Source organism: Gobius niger (assembly GCF_951799975.1).
Source record: "Gobius niger genome assembly, chromosome: 16".
NCBI classification, from domain to species: domain Eukaryota; kingdom Metazoa; phylum Chordata; class Actinopteri; order Gobiiformes; family Gobiidae; genus Gobius; species Gobius niger.
The window spans coordinates 26,781,073-26,797,355 of record NC_136867.1 but is presented as its reverse complement, the minus strand read 5'-3'; the positions used below and the strand labels follow the sequence as shown (position 1 = coordinate 26,797,355).

At 40.4% G+C, this 16,283-nt stretch overlaps 2 protein-coding genes across 2 annotated transcripts in view; one reads left to right on the top strand and one right to left on the bottom strand.

The window, feature by feature from the left end:
• Window positions 1-16,283, top strand: part of vps29 (VPS29 retromer complex component) — a 230,067-nt gene that overhangs the window by 161,251 nt on the left and 52,533 nt on the right. The window lies entirely within an intron of this gene.
• mideasb (mitotic deacetylase associated SANT domain protein b) overlaps window positions 1-16,283 on the bottom strand; it is an 81,327-nt gene that overhangs the window by 13,900 nt on the left and 51,144 nt on the right. Inside the window, 6 exon segments of the mRNA XM_079573407.1 lie at window positions 2,088-2,163; window positions 6,621-6,724; window positions 8,624-8,744; window positions 8,746-8,767; window positions 8,842-8,908; window positions 10,997-11,330. Of these exon segments, the coding sequence (XP_079429533.1) occupies window positions 2,088-2,163; window positions 6,621-6,724; window positions 8,624-8,744; window positions 8,746-8,767; window positions 8,842-8,908; window positions 10,997-11,330 (724 nt within the window).

The following is a 16,283-nucleotide window of genomic DNA, read 5'->3' as shown; positions in this document are numbered from 1 at the left end:
CTGCTGCCGCCGCCCCCCCCCTCCTCTGTTTTCACTGTTACAATCCTGCTCTCTCCTCAGACCAACCCCCCTCTCCACACTGCACACTCCGCCGGCGCTGCAGCTGTGGCGGTTAAAGGGACAGCCCTGGTTTAAAGTCCGGGAAGACGGGAGGAACCACAGAGGGGTGGGGGGGAGGGCCGCTTGGATTCAGGAGAATTTATAGACAACTACACAGAGGGTTCTGCGGAATCTGATGAGAAGTTTCAGGGGGGAAACAATAATAGAAACATGTAGCGTTTCTCAAGAGTTGAGCTGGGCTTACGTGGGAAAACGTTTGTGAATGTGTGCAATGTTTTATGCATGAGGAAAGAAAGGAGGAAACATTCTTAACAGGAAGGAAGTATAATTCTTTTTAATGCCATGTTTGTGCAAAATCTAGAGTAGATTTTCAACCAAAACTGCAGCTGAATGTGTTTTAAACCAGTGATTCTTGAATGGTGTGACTTTGAGACCCACTATCACCCTAGCTGCAAGCTGCGACCCACAAAAGACTTTTATTTGTTACATATATTCCACAAATTGTTATATAAGCATGGAATTAACCTACAGATCTGAAATCATGATCAAAACATTTCAGTAGTGTAATTTTAATAGACTCAGGTAGTATTTTGTGATCTTTTAGGAGATAAATATTGAATTAAATATTCCCTTAAGAACCAACATTACATTTATAACATTAATTAGAATCGTATTTAATCAAGGTCCTCAGCTTTATGGAGCGTCTCCAACATGGACAAAGCTCAGAACGGTTTCCTTGGCAGAACTGAAATGATCTGAAGCTCTTTCAAACTGTCATTGAAAGTTTGGATGATTTTAGTCTCTTCATTTCATTTCTATTTTAGTCGACGAAAAACATCTGGACATTTTAGTCACAGTTTAAGTCTCATGAACAACTTTTAATTTAGTTTTAGTCACATTTTATTTGTCAAAAATGTTATTTTGAGTTAAAGTATGACTAAATATTCTAGTCGATGAAATTAACGCTGGTTTAAACTCCATTCATTCACAGCGATTTGGCTTAAAGGAACAGGCCACCTTTTTTCCATACTGAGATATGTTCTTGCCTGAGCTTAGACGAGTTGATACGTACCTGTCTGGTCTTCGTGTGTCCCCTCAGTCACGCAAAACTACGAAACGGGGGTGAAGTTAGAAGCTACCACATTCTTCCACAGGCACAAAGACCAGACAGGTACGTATCAACTGGTCTAAGCTCAGGTAAGAACATATCACAGTCTGGAAAAACGGTGGCCTGTTCCTTTAACTTCAGTCATCAGAGTCACATCGACGAGAGCATCTGGACTCCTCCATTTGGAGATGTTTCAGGATCGTCCCACTAGGACACGTTGGAGGACTTTGACCTGGGAACGTCCCTGAGACTTAGGAGGGGAAGGTCTGGGATCCCTGCTCTGCTGCCTCCATGAACCGGACACGAGGAGGAGAATAGATGGACGGCTCAAGTGCTTGAAGACGGGGGTTTTATGCAAAATGTACCTTTTTTTTCGACCATGTTACAATTAGTTTGTGTCAGTTCATTTCATTTTATTTTTTTTACCATGTTAAAATGTTAATCTCTCAGCAAATCAGACCTGGAGCTGTGTTTCGAGCCACTCAAACATCTTTGAATCTTCTCCAGTGGCTGTTCTGCGGTGAAAGCTCCTCGTGAGGTCTTATGTATCCAGGAAATGCTTTCCTCACCTCTCCTTCTCTTACTATCCTTTCATCGTGGAGTAAAAACACTCCCCATAGCTTCACTAAAGCCACACGAGATCATTACTGCATTTTCTAACCAAGTGCTAAAGATGTGTTTGACATTATTTCCAAACATCTGCAAAAAGCTTAACGCGCCGTCTTTAACATTCACAAATGACTAAAAAGCCCAAAGGATGTTGTGGATGCTTAAACTTTCCTAATTGATTTTTGAAACAACACTCAGGAGAGAAATTGCACGATATTTTCCACTCAGCCTTCGTATAAAAGAGCTGGTTTACTTTGGCACGAGGTTTTGTTGCATAAACAAGGACTCCTCCAGTAAACAGTCGCCTTACCCGAGTAGTGGTACTTCGACAGATGATGCGACTTCGGGAAAACGGGATTCCTCAACAACATCAGCGACAGCGCCACCTGCAAAACAAAGATACCGTTTGTTTTTACACCGTCACATTCACACTTTTCATGAAGTTTCAACCCAGATTCCGCCGGTGCCAACTCTGAAGTCAACCTTTGGCACATTTTCAGATCGCATTGTGTGTTAAACTATTGTGCAACAGGGAGGGAACTCGCGGCAAATTCCTTTCTGTTCTCAACACTCCCTTTGCTGAGATTCTAACCAGGTTCTGATGTTGTTCCCTCGTCAAAAAAATTCATGGAGTTGGTGTTTTCATGTTTGAGTCATTCTTTATGATAATTCCAGCTCTCAATACTATCCTACTATCCTGTTAAACTCAAGTAGCTTTTGTATTTCCCCCTTTTTAAATGAAAAGAGTGGAGTCCAGGTGTTTTGTGTGCACAGAAAATAGTTTTTTCTACACATAAACATTGTAACCTTTCCCCTAATAGACGAATGAGGGGAAAGTGAGATATTTAGGAAGTAAACTGGGCACAACAAACGAGTGGTAAAGCTGACAAAACAAAACATGGTGCATTTTGGATCATATGTTTAAAAGGCAATCAAGGAAATTAGATTTAAAGACACTAGACACTGCAAGTTGGTCATTTTATGCTCACTACCGCCACCTCAGGTCTTATGCGTAACTGCAGCTTCTATATTAAGCTCGTGCATGACGGCACTTAACACCTTTTTGAGTCACATTTTATAGAGGCAGTTGTGGTGAACAGGTCTGGGCTCATTCTACACATTAGGACATTGGAACATGTAGGGCAGGGGTAGGCAACGTCAGGCCCAGGGGCCAAATCCGGCCCTCCAGCACAGAACCTCTGGCACCCAAGATGATCTTGAGAAATATTACTGTAAAAAGATAAGATCAAATACCTGTTAAAGTTGTCTAAAAATGGGAGAAATTACAGTTTTGTTTTGGTCCCAAAGTCCTGCCACTCGGGAACTACCGATATAAAACATTGGCATTTGCAGAAAATAGTTCTTTACTTTAGGCGACAATGGTGAGATTAGGCCTTGGGTGTTTTAGCAATGATGAAAATCTGCCCTCCACGACGCAAACTTGCCAACCCCTGGTGTGGGGGGAGGAAAATACTTAGTTTTAACATTTTTAAACTCTGTATAGTCCCTTCGCCTCAGATATTTTTTGACTGCATTTATTAACACATCACATCAATAACACATCTGCTTTTCCAGATTTATGGTCTGCTTTAATGCATGTTTAATGACTTTTAGGGTCTATATTTTGGCAGAAATCCTTCATCGACATTTAATTCTTCAAAACCAACACTCCTACTGTTGTAACGTGCTAACATTTAAGTTTAAAAGCACTTTCCCTAAGGCACTTTCCATGACGACACACGCAGAACACATTTTTTTAAAGAGCAACAGGGCTCTTTAGTTGGGCATAGATACAGACGTCGTCATAGAAGGGGGCGTGGCTTCGCCGAAGGGGAAAATAGAATCTTTAGAGAAACACAATTTTCCACTCGATTTAGCCATTTTCTGGTAGAATATGAACTTATATATCACACATAAATAAAGTCAAGTGTAAATCGGGCCCATATGGATGTTTTGTCGCAACAGATTGTTCAGTAGAAGTGAAAAAACGGCAGTTGTAGCAAGCGCTAGCTAACCGTTAGCATTAGCCCGATGCTAACATGTAGCATCAAGTTAGCATTCTCCGTTATTCATGTATTTATGGGCTGTTGAACCACTTTGCTCCTCCCCATGTCTTTGTATCATTATTTAGTAGAAAACATTTTTTATAATTCAGTATTTGTTTAAGTAGTTTTTTAATAATTAGAGAAAATTTACATTTTTTCAAAATTGCTTTCCCCCTTAACTGTTTTCAAGAATGACCATATATGGGAGATTCCAGAGATGCCGTCTGTATCTACATCCTGCATATGGGGCATGAAATCGACTTAAAGGTGCATTATGCGACTATTTATGCGACAAAATAAAAGTTGATTGTTGCGTATTTGACCTTGTAGTGACCCAGCACATGTATGAGCGGTCAGCATGGCGCCTTTACTTTACATCACAGTGCTCACTAGGACGCTCCAGGATCACTTGTTGTTGGGGGGAAACATCAGGCAGAGGGACACTCAGAGACTGGACAAACTAATCAGAAAGGCCTCCTCGGATTGGGGCCGATCAGGACTCTGTAGTGTCAATCTCGGAGTAGAGAACCCTGGAGAAGCTGCTCTCTGTGATGGACAACAGAGACCACCCCCTGCATGAGCTGGTGAGAGGCTGCTCTCGCTCTGCTGCTCAAAGGGAAAGGCTCAGGAGATCTCTCTTGCCCAGAGCGATCAGGCTGGGGCTAAATGGGAATGAAATGGCTTTACAGCACTTCTGTATTTCTATATTTATTCTCTGCACTGTCCTATTTATTGACATTTTTTGCTATGATGTCTCTGTAAGAATTAAACAGCAACAATGAAATACAGGTGCTAAAGCTAGGGAAGACTTTGAGAATAACTTTCAATTTCGCTTTCCAGGAAGTACAGAACGAAGCGCTGACAGCACAGAAGAAGAAACCGTTTTGAGGAACCTGAATATAGTGAAATACTGCTCCAGGTTTGTCTTTGGATTTTTAAAGAAAGTGGATCTCCATGTGAAGGAGCCAGAGTTTGCAGACAGACGGAGACGGCTTTGTTGATGGAGTTGGAGGAGATTCTTGGACCTTAGCGACGGTCGCCGGGCTAACGTCTCCATAGAAACAGTGTAGTGACGAGGGGGGGGGCTCAGACAAACTCCCTTCACACAACACGAGTTCAATTAAAAGCAGACTAAAGTTCTTGCTACTTCAATAGAAAGGTTCTGAGTGTGTAACAGAGACAATGAGGTTTGTAAAGCTGAACATTATTATTGGAACTTAGCCTTTAAGTTCTCCAACAAGCGGGTTTAGTTATTTCTCAGCATGGCAGTTTTGACTGTTGTTTTGTTGACATATAGTACCCTCTCTCACCTCCCCCACCTTAATCGAGTGTATTTTCTCCAGTTTTACCCAAATCTAAAAGCTTCAGGGCTGGAGTTTACAGCCTATAGGCCAGTGTGATGCCTCATTTGAAAGCTAAGACCTACAAAACTGATTGCAACTTTTTTTTTGTCGCTCTTTCGTGGCTTTCTTGTTGATCTTTGGTTGCTCTTTCTTCACTCTTTAGTCGTGTGTAGGTCTGGGCACCGTTACATTTTATCGATACCAGTACTTTAACAATACTTGGTTTTCGATACCGATACTTGAACGAGCTTTTGTCGATACCGATACTGAAATATTTGTCATATAGAACCATAAAACAGATGAATAATGGTAATGGTATTCCTTTTCCTTTCACTGAATTTCTTTTACATTTGTATCATGTATTTAAGGTGAACGAAAAAAAACACTTTCCACATTATTCCGAATTATTTCCCCATTTTTAAGACATTTCTCCCTAAGGTTTCCACTCACCCCCATTTTCCCACTTTTTTCTCAAAATTGTCCGAAATTTTCCCCAAAAATTTGACTTGTTTTCTCTTCACTTTATCCAAATGTTTCCCCATAATTTTCCTCAATTTTTCCACTTTTTTCTCCAAATTTCCCCCAAATTTTATTTTATTTGTCACATGTTTGTTGAGTTTTTGTCACTTTTGTGTCTTTTTTTGTCGCCTTTCATCACCTTTTTCCCCTTACTTTTTTGTCGTGTTTTTGTCACATTTTCTTGCGTTTTTTTGTTGCTTTTTCATCGTTTTTTTTTTTTCATTACTTTTTTGACGCTTCTTTTGTTGCTTTTTTGTCACGTTTTTGTTGCATTTTCTTCACCTTGTTGCTTTGCCAGCACATTTTTGTCTCTTATTTTTGTTTAAGGGTTTGTTCAAGCTTTGAGATTCGGGTAAAGCCAAACTGGAGAAATTCCACTTGGTTCAGACCAAGAATTTGGGTTTCCACTTTTTTCTCCAATTTTCTCCAAATGTTGATTTTTTTTCCCCTCAGTTATTTTATTTATTTATCACTTTTTTTTCGCTATTTCCCCCTAATTTTCCCTTTAGGCTTTGATGACCAACAGCATTAAAACTTGGATTGATATAATATTTTTTTCCAATATCTGCTTTCGATACTTTTTCGATACCAGTAGCACCTAAACAGTTTTTTCGATACTGTACTGGAGACAATGTTGTCAGTTCAGGTGGGGGTTAAGAGGTTAAACTAAACTGCACCCCTCAAGAATAAAGCACAGATAAAGTAAAATCTGGATAGTAAGGCAATACCACTCTCAGATATAAATATTGCAGTGAGTAGTGTGTGCACAGTGGGCTGAGAGTTCAGAAGTTTAATAGCGGGGAGTGATTTCCTGAGCGTCTCGGTGGCGGTAACCGTCTGCCCCTGGACGAGCTCTACAGCACATTGTGGAAGGGAAAGTCCAGAATAGTCTTATCATATTTACTGTAACACAAAGAGAAAATAAAGCCTCCTCACCAGGACGTCTCCTCTGCTCTGGAACAGACAGTGGTGCGCCAGCTCCTGGTTGGTTCCTCCTCCAGGAAAGACACTGGAACAGGCCAGATGCATCAGGTCCTGCACTGTAAGAGCAAAGAGCGTGTGAAAGAAGATCCTGCACTGTACAGACACAACATACAGTAAGTGTGAGAAATCAGGCTCAAACTCTACAAATATAGAGGGGTGAGTAAGAACGGCTACAGGAAGTCCAGGGTTTACTCATCACTTTTACTACAGCGATGACTAATGCAAGATGGCAAGATGGTTTTTAGTGAGAAACCGAGCTGAGCAACTTTGTTTGTTTATAAGTGATATGTTTAGAAGTGGAATTGGACGGGGCTTCTCTACTTCCACAAGTGCACACTGTTCGCACCGTCTTCCATAGAAAGCACAGCAGCGTGTTTCCTCCCCTTTCACGGCCGATAAAAAAGCAATAACAGCACCTGCTAACTTCTAAGCCAAGGTAAGACTCGTTTTCCGAAAAAAAAACGCCACTGCAGGTGTCGTAGCATTTTTATCTACTCATTAATTGTCCGTGAGAGTAAAGAGAGGGATATTGTACTTTGTGCCACAACTCAATTACACAATGGAGATATTTTTTTCACTCAAACTTGGCTGTAAATACTGTTCAAAGTGATGCTAGCCCGCAGTTAGCTTTGCCCGTTAGCCTGTTAGCCTCTTCTTCGTGATTCCATTAGTGTGTATTGGTGCTCTGGGTCGGAGCAGGGAAAGTTGCACATGTGGTTTTCTGGCCAGAGACACCAGGGGGAGATGAAAGATCCTCCAATCATCCCATTAACACTTATATTACCCCCAGAGGGACTACGATAACAAGTTACTTAGTTCTGCTTTAACCCCCACCTGAACCGAGCACATTTTCTCCAGCTTGGCTTTTACCCAAATCTAAAAGCTTAAAAACAAGCATCAAAATAGCGACGAAAACGCAGATGAAAACACAACAATATGTGACCAAAAAAGCGACAAAAACGTTACCAAAAAGTAGGGATGCACCGATACCACTTTTTTTTTTAAACGATGCGAGTACTTTGATTCAAGTACTTGCCGATACCGAATACCGATCCGAGTACAAGGCATTTTCTTCAACATACTTTTTTGTGAAAGTGAATAGACGGTTTATAGACTGACTTTTTTCACAGCAGATTGGTTAGTAATTAGTTAATTTACTCATTTATATTTCCTTGAGTAAAGTAGGCAACACTTTTAAGAGAAGTTTTATCAAAATTGTACAGATGCCATTTTATATTTCTTTTGTTTTCAATATTTATATATATAATTTTTTTCTTGCTCTGTCCATCATAGACAGAACAGCTCATGTCCAAAAGCTCCTCAATGCCTGTGCTTTATTCTATTTTCACTTAACAATAGTATTGAGATGGTTAGCTTTATGGTCTCTTTTCGCCTTTACTACAGCTCCGTGTAGATTTTCTCATGTGTTTATAGCAAAAAGTGACAAAATAGCAATAAAAACAAGCCGGAAAAGCAACACAAATACGACAAAAACGTGACAAAAACACAACAACAACGCTTCAAAAATGTGACAAATGGTGTTGACGACGTTACAAAAAGTCTCTTTTGTAGGTCTTAGCTTTCAAATGAGGCATTACACTGTTACTCTACAGTTGAGAAGCTTTGAGATCCAGTTCGGCTTTACTCAAATCTACAGGCTTCTTTAAAAAAAGCATAAAAAGAACAACAAGAACAAGAAGAAAACAAGGATGAAAACGCTACAAAAAAGTATCAAAGTGACCCAAAAAAACACACACAAATGTGACAAAAAAGTGGCAAATATTAGATGAAAAAGAAAGTGAAAAAAGTGACAACAACATCACGGCATCTACTCGAGAAAAAGATCCGTTTAGATCAGGTTTGTAGGTCTTAGCTTTCAGATGAGCCTATAGTGAGCTCCAATCCATTTCCTTTTACCCTTCATATCTAAGTGGAGCAGTGAGAGTGAGTCTTACCTTTCTGCTGGTAGCTGTGGTTGTCCTCCAGCTCTTTGAGAGGAGCCCAGAGCAGCTCGGCCTTGTGCTGGTCCTGGTCCACCGTGGTCCGGGGTCTGAGCTCCGGGATCTCCGCCTGGTACCCGCGACCCGATGTTTATCCGACTGACGACAACGACATCAGGTGTGAGCGACTGTGAGTATAATGTGTGTATTTAATCACTGAAGATAAAACTCACGGTTCGAGGCTGACGGGCGTGGCCTCTCCAATCGACGTCAGGACGGGCGGGGTTATGTCTGAGCTGTCTGAACAACAGAAAACAAACTTACTTTAATTACTTTACAAAGCTAGAAAGCAGGAAAAAAACAATGTATATTTTCAGTGAAATGAATGGACTTAAGTTTTAAAAAGAAGCCTACATTTCCCTCTGCATCTAGAACAGCGGTTACTTTTTATTTTTTTGATCGCCTCTGCATTTGATTCTATCTATGCAAATAATATGCTATATGAAAGCCAATGGTAACTATGGCAAAAGCCTAATTTTAGTAGAACAAAATCAACAATTGTAGCAGTTAGTGCAAAAAACAAACAAACACCTGCATCTACAGCACCTACAGTAACTTTACCTCATTCATTAACTCAAAGAAAATGCCACATTAGATTATTTTGAAATGTCAGTTCAGCATTAATTCTTTTATAAGTCAGTTTTTAACATATACTGTTGTCGATGTCAACAACCTTTGCAATAAAAGTTGGAAAACTGTGAAAGTTACTGCTACAAGGCTCTGTAATTGATACCAAGACACCACAACAGCGTTTCCTTAACTTTGCGAAAGGAGTGAAACAGCGCCCCCAATTTGACGCTGGTGGCCAAAAAGTGAACTGCATCCATATTTACCATTGAGAATGAATAGAAGAGAGTTGGTATTAACCACACGCAGCGCAAAACTAGGTCACTCTCTGAAAGGCCAACAGAATCAGATCTAGTTGTTTCTTGTTTTAAAAGTGGGATACTCATTTTTCCTTTTTTCAAACAGTGAAATGAAGAGGTAAATGAGCTGCAGTCTCGTTTTGTTTTTAACACTTGCTGATGTTCACAGGAAATAACTGTGTGACTGATTTGGGCTTGTGCACAGACGGCAAAGAATGATTGACTGCCATAGAAATCATTAAATATTATCTATATTTAGAGGCAGATGCGTCGCTGTTTTCTGTTCTTTATTGTTTCACACAAAATGCTGTTCAAGAAAACAACAGGACTTGAATCAGTCCCGTCGTTCTCGTTGGAGGTTTGGTTTGGAAGCTTTGTCACTGAAGGACAGGAACACAATGAGCAAAATCATTATTAAATGGACCAGACGATTGTTTGGGGATTCCCAGCTAAGTCTTGAAATCTTTTCCACCAGGCAGGTGCAGCAACACTGTGGACTGTGACTCTCATCGTTCTCATCTAGGGCCGGGTTCCATAAAAAAAAAAGGTTTTTGATACAGGTACTTAAACGATACTTTTTCCAGTACCTATACTAAATAATTTGTTGTCTTGAATTGGAAAACAGAACAATAATGTTTGGAAGATCTGCCAATTAAGAATACCAGGTTCATCTCCAATGTGAAGGAAAAGGATGAATAATTTGAGGAAAAATGGGGGGACAACTGGGAGAAATTGTGGCAAAAATAAAGAATAAAGAAAAATAAAGAAAAATTATATTGAAAAAGGTTAATTGAAAAATTGGGGGGAAATGTAGGGGGATAAAAAAAAAGAAACTGGGCGCAAAAAAAAAAAATGTAAAAAATTGGGGGAAATGGGGCAAACATTGGGCTTTTTTTTTTTTTTTTTAATAGGGAAAAAAAATGGGGGGAAAGATGTGTGAAAAAAAAAAAAATGCTGTCCCGGGACTAACAGGAACAAAACCTGGATCTTAAGAGAGAAGTTTTGGTTCCTGCTTTTGATACTTTCATTTTTTCATTACCCAGCCCCACTCCCATCGACTCAGAGGTTTCATTTGCCCAAAAAAATCCCACTATAGGAACAGCTTTGTTAATGTAATAAACCAGTTACTTAATGTATTTATTTATTATTGGTGATACTGTGACACTGGAATATTTAAAAATGCAGTGAAGTAAAAGTATAAAGTACTCATTATAAAATTTACTCTAATTAACTTTTTTCTTGTGCTTGTACGTTTTACTTAGTTACTTTCCACCACTGGACAAATCTACCTAGGGGTACTTATAAAGTAAACCATAACCTTAACCATATACTCTATTACAAATATATTTACTGTCAGAAGAAAAGTCTGGCGTCCCAGCTTTAATTTACAAGAATCTATTTTGATATATGTCCTTTTCTTCATCTTTTTCACATGAACCCTGCAAATACTCGAGCCACTCACTGGAGCGCAGCAGACTCCTCGTGGCCGACTTGGGCGTCGGCGGCGGGATGCCCTGTGCGCCGCCGGAGGACAGGAAGGTGGAGAAGTAGAGGCCGGAGCCCTCCCTGACGGGGCTGAGGATGGGCGGGGGCGTGTAGGGCGGCAGGGTGAGCGGGTTGTCTGCCAGGCGGACGGGCGAGCGCAGGTGGGACTGGTACGGCGTGATGGAGGAGTAGACGGGCGGGGCGATGAACAGGCTGGGTTTGGGAGGGGGGATGAACAGCGGCTCGGGTCTGGGGCGCCGCTTCGACTTCTTAGGGTCGTCGTCCTGTACTCCATCGGGAACTCCTCCATTCTGCAGGAAAGAAAAACACAAAACACGTTCACTACAGAGGTCGGCTCTATGACTGAAGTGCAAATACGATGAACCCCGTCCACAATTTCTTCTCTGCATTTGATCCATCCTCCTGATATGTGCAAAAAGTAAATATCAAGCATTGGCTTAAAGGATCTGTCTCCTGCTATTTTAGCCATTCCAAAGTGAAGTATAGGCATTTACATGATATATTGTACTTCTATGGAGCACTCATTTTTGTGATAAAATAAGTGTTTTCTGGAGGTATTTTTCAAACCCGGAAGACACAACGCTTCGATTCAGTTAACTCCGCCCCCTCTCTCCGCACATACACCTTTACCGTAATATAAATAAACAACAATAAGTGAAGTTACTTCACGATGCAGTTATGAGGAGTTGACATCTGCAACACAGCTTCATAAATGGCTAACACACATGCTAATATGCTAACACACAAGCTAACCCGCGTTTGGATAAACTCACCGCTCTGGTCCATCACTGTTTATGTGATGGGACTCGCGTTGGTTATAAAAGTGAATTCACTTTGATTCTGGTGAAGGTTCCCCAAACATCCATCAAGAGACAGTCACAGAAGAACATTATTTTGGTGAGAGTTGCGAGTGACGAGTGTCCTCTTCTTCAGGAAGGTTGAATAAAAAGAACAGATGTGTCCAGAATAGGCTGCAGGGGGTGCGTTTGTTTTGACCTGGAAGCACCTCGGGCGCATCCTTTATTTTTTCTCTTTGTTTCTCTCTTACGACAGAAATAATGAAAAAGCTGTTATAAAAATTAAAATCAGGCCATAAGGCACTACATTATAGACGTCGAGCTCTTCCTGTTTGACACTATGATGTAAAAAAGCAGCTGCTCAGAGAGCAGGATTCAGGAGGATTGCTGAGAACTGCGTGAATGAAGCCAAAAACCACTCTGGGGGTGTTTTTGAAGGAAATAGAATAACAACATGGCTAAAAGCTCTTTATTTATTATTTATTTTGCCTGATATAGGACCTTTAAATGCATTGAATTGAGGAAATGTATTTTGTTTTGAGCGGTTTTCACTCATTTAGACACTTTTCCTGATCAGACCAAGTTTACTTTTTCAGACCAGTTCTAAGGTAAATCTCGCTTGAAATAAGAAAGTAATGAGATATTGCCAATGAGATAAGGCCAATTTTCTTATCCCATTGGCAAAGAAAATGACCTTAAATAAGGACGGAAAAGGAGGAAATAAGGAGGTAATCGGAACAAGTGAAACAATCAAGGACAAGTGGCCAACAACATCTTAACTCGTCAAAACAACTAAAATGTGAATTATTATGCTCAAATTGAGATGTTTATACTAATCTAGTGAATTGCTTTTTGCAGTGTAGGAGCAGTGAGCAGCCTGGGCCGGAGGAAGCCTCAGCAGACACGGGGAGAACATGCAAACTCCACAGAAAGGCCCTTTCCACGTGGGAATTGAACCCAGGACCTTTCAGCAGTGAAACACGAGTGAGATGGCTGCACTACAGTCGCCCACACAGGTCAAATGCAGAGGACAAATTTCCCTACAGGGACAGTAAAGCGCACCTTAAACGGTCTCGACTTATACAGCACTTTTCTGCCTTCATTAGGCCCAAAACTCTTTACACTAAGGAGCCACTCACCCGTTCACTCTGTCATTCATGCACCAATGAACACAGACACAGTACGATGGTGAAAAGTTGCTAACGTTAGCTGCTGACCGTTAGCATGAGCTGTTAAATGACAGATAGCTTCCCCTTTCAACGTTTTCTTCATGAACCTGTTATCTGATAAGAGTTATGCATATCCAAATCCCAAAGCATATTGACAGGAGAGATTACAGCCTATATGCCAGCGTGATACCTGATTTGAAAGCCAAGACCTTCAACTTTCTAAAACTATGCGTAAGGTCTGTATCAGTGAAACACAACTTACATCACATTTGCCGTTCCTAACCCTCATCAAACCCTAACTTCCTAATCAGGGGGACGGCAAGTAACGAACCCGCTGTAAGAAGACGAGCCACGCCCACTTTTCTTCTTTCACAAACACCCGAACTGAGGAGTTTCAGGTGGAGCCACAGACTGACCCACTGGACACAAGCTGAGCGTCACACCGAGGAGAAACAGGCTGTGGCTCTAGTTAATTTTTAAGTGTTCATTTAGACTCAGTCCTAGAGCTACAGTCAAATCTAACCAACACAACACTTAACAGACTTAATCCTTCATTTACTTCATAATAGCGTAATTGTGGCGGCGGGCGAGGCGGAGCTAATCACTCAGCCAGCGGCGTGTTCCCGAGCGGGTTTAAGCCATGGTTTCGGGTTCCGGGTTTCATCTCATGGGTGAAATGTACAGAGACTTGTTGATAAGTTTAATTTATAAAGGGAAGTAGGTACAGTATGTGTACACTTTGGTAGCTTTCAACAGCATTAGTATTTAAAGCAGTACAAAGTAACGTGATTATCTTAATAAATCCTTTCCGTAGTCCCGCTGGGGGTAATACAAGTGTTTATGGGATGATTGGAGGGTCTTTCATCTCCCCCTGGTGTCTCTGGCCAGAAAAACATGTTGGCAACTTGACTGCCCCCGGACCGGAGCCACCAATACACACTAATGGAATCACGAAGAAGAAGCTAGTAGCATGCTAGCAAGAAGCTAACTGCGGGCTAGCGTCACTTTAAATAGTATTTACAGCCAAGTTTGAGTGAAAAAAATTATTTCCATTCTATAATTGGATGTACAATATCCCTCTTTCCCTTCGCCTTTTCTATCAGCGTAGTATTTACTCTCCAAGACAATTGCTACAACACCTGCAGTTGCGCTTATGGCCTCTAGGGGGAAGAGTTACTTAGTACTGCTTTAAAATATGTTGGACGTAATAGAGATCAAATGCACTTTAGTCAAGAACGTGAACTATTTAAAGAAATGTAAATGGTTGTATAGTTTATTGTGATCATTTGCTAAAGGACCTAGTTAAATATTTTTATCTGTGGAGGTGTTGTCAACTGTACCTACCTGTTCTTATCCTGGGTTTTGTTTTCTGTGCACTGTTGAAGGTCGTTAATACCCAGTAGTGAGTCCCTTCCCAAGCAAGTCAGGGTCCAAAAAGTGACTGACTTGACACTAATAATAATAATAAAAAAAAAAAGTGGTCTATATTTGTATTTTAACTCCCATATATTAAATGTATGCACTAATGGAAAATAAATTACGTACAAATTAGGGCTGAAAGGACTAATCGATTATTGAAATAACCGACAACATCGATTAATCGTTTTCTGGTTCACACAGACTAAAATGGAGCAAAAATGACATTAAAAATCTAGTATTTTTGATGAAAACCTACTTTGATTTTATATTTAGGGTCTGCAGTGTTGTTACTCCATCAACACATCCTCAAACAGCGCCCCTTAAGCTTTAATGTGATCAAAAAAAATTGAAAAAAAATACAAATTTCCTACACCATTCACAGCCAAGCGATTAATCGATTAATCGTAAAAATAATCAATAGATTAATCGATTACAAAAGAATCGTTAGTTGCAGCCCTAGTACAAATAGAGTAAATGTGTAATGAAAAGAGTAATACAAAATAAATATAGGCCTATAGGCTTGTTAGATAGAGGCTGCTATACTGTAGCCTCTATCTAACCTTTTTTTCTTCCTTTTTTTCCCTTTTAAAGTACCGACTAGAGTCCCGTTAAAGATAAGGATAAGAGTAATAGTATCGATAAATCCTTCCCTAATGTCTACTACTATAACTCCTTCGAATGCTACTTCTTGCTCTGTTTGCGTCAAACTAGGGAAAAGCAGCAAGAGAATAAAGCAGCTCTAAAATGCACCTCTGCTTCCCAGCCTTGTGATTGACCCAAAAATAAACAATTTCAAGGCAGGCGCGTGTTAAAACTGATGCAACTTTCCTGCAACCGCAAGAACCCCAATCCTTAGCATTATATAGAGCAGTCTCAGGCGGGTCATGTACAGTAGCTGCTAAACCCCGTTAATCTGTGAATCTGGGGCAGGGGGCTCTTCGCAAATCCCCCAAATGAAAAATAGAAAGTATAGACAGTAGAGCCAGGGGGGAGGGGTGCCGGGCGAAAACATGGGGGGAGGGTCTGGATGCATGCGGAGGTTTTACAGGCTGTTGCTATATCTTCGAGTCGAGTTTCCTAATGTTGTGAGGCTGCCGCTTCCTGATTGGTCCGCTGCGAGTCACGTGATCCGGTTCAACGAGGATGTGGTGTGTGTGGGGCTCTTGCAATGAAAAGTGCAATCAGTGGAAACTCAGAAAAGTCTCTTTGAAGGATTGAGAGCAATAAAACAAACTGAAAGAAGAGTGGAGGTGATTAGCAAATGGCAAAAGCTGCAGGTTTATGGTGAAATAAGGCGCTTTGCTGAGAATAAAATCTCCCGGTGTCAGATTTTTGTATAAAACCTGCAAATCTTGTGGTTTAGAGCTTTACAAACAGGTTTGCAATGCGTTTGAGTCTTGTATTAGTTTAGAAGTTCATAGATCTGCATAAAGGTCAATGGGATATGATGACTTTGCCTTTTGAAACCTTTTCCTGATTCACTTTTTAGCTCAGACGACACTTTTACAAACTAATACTTAATAATAATAATAAAGATCAAAATAATCTTTTTCATTCGACTGGTGTTGTGGAAAGATTACAAGGTTTATGCAGGTTGCAAGTGAAGTTAAATGCTGTAAAATGCCAATGAAATGTCCAAATAAAATAATTTTAATGCCACAAAGGCAAAAAAATCTGTGCATATTTAATTTTCAACAAAGGATAAAGTAAGATAAGCCTTTATTGATCTCACAATGGAGAAATGTACTTGTTACATTCAGCTCTAAGAAACAAATAGGCAGGAAATGTGAGGAAAAAAAGTATTACCTACTTACCAAGGACTTTGTGGGGACAAAAAGTATAAACAGTAAATAATAAG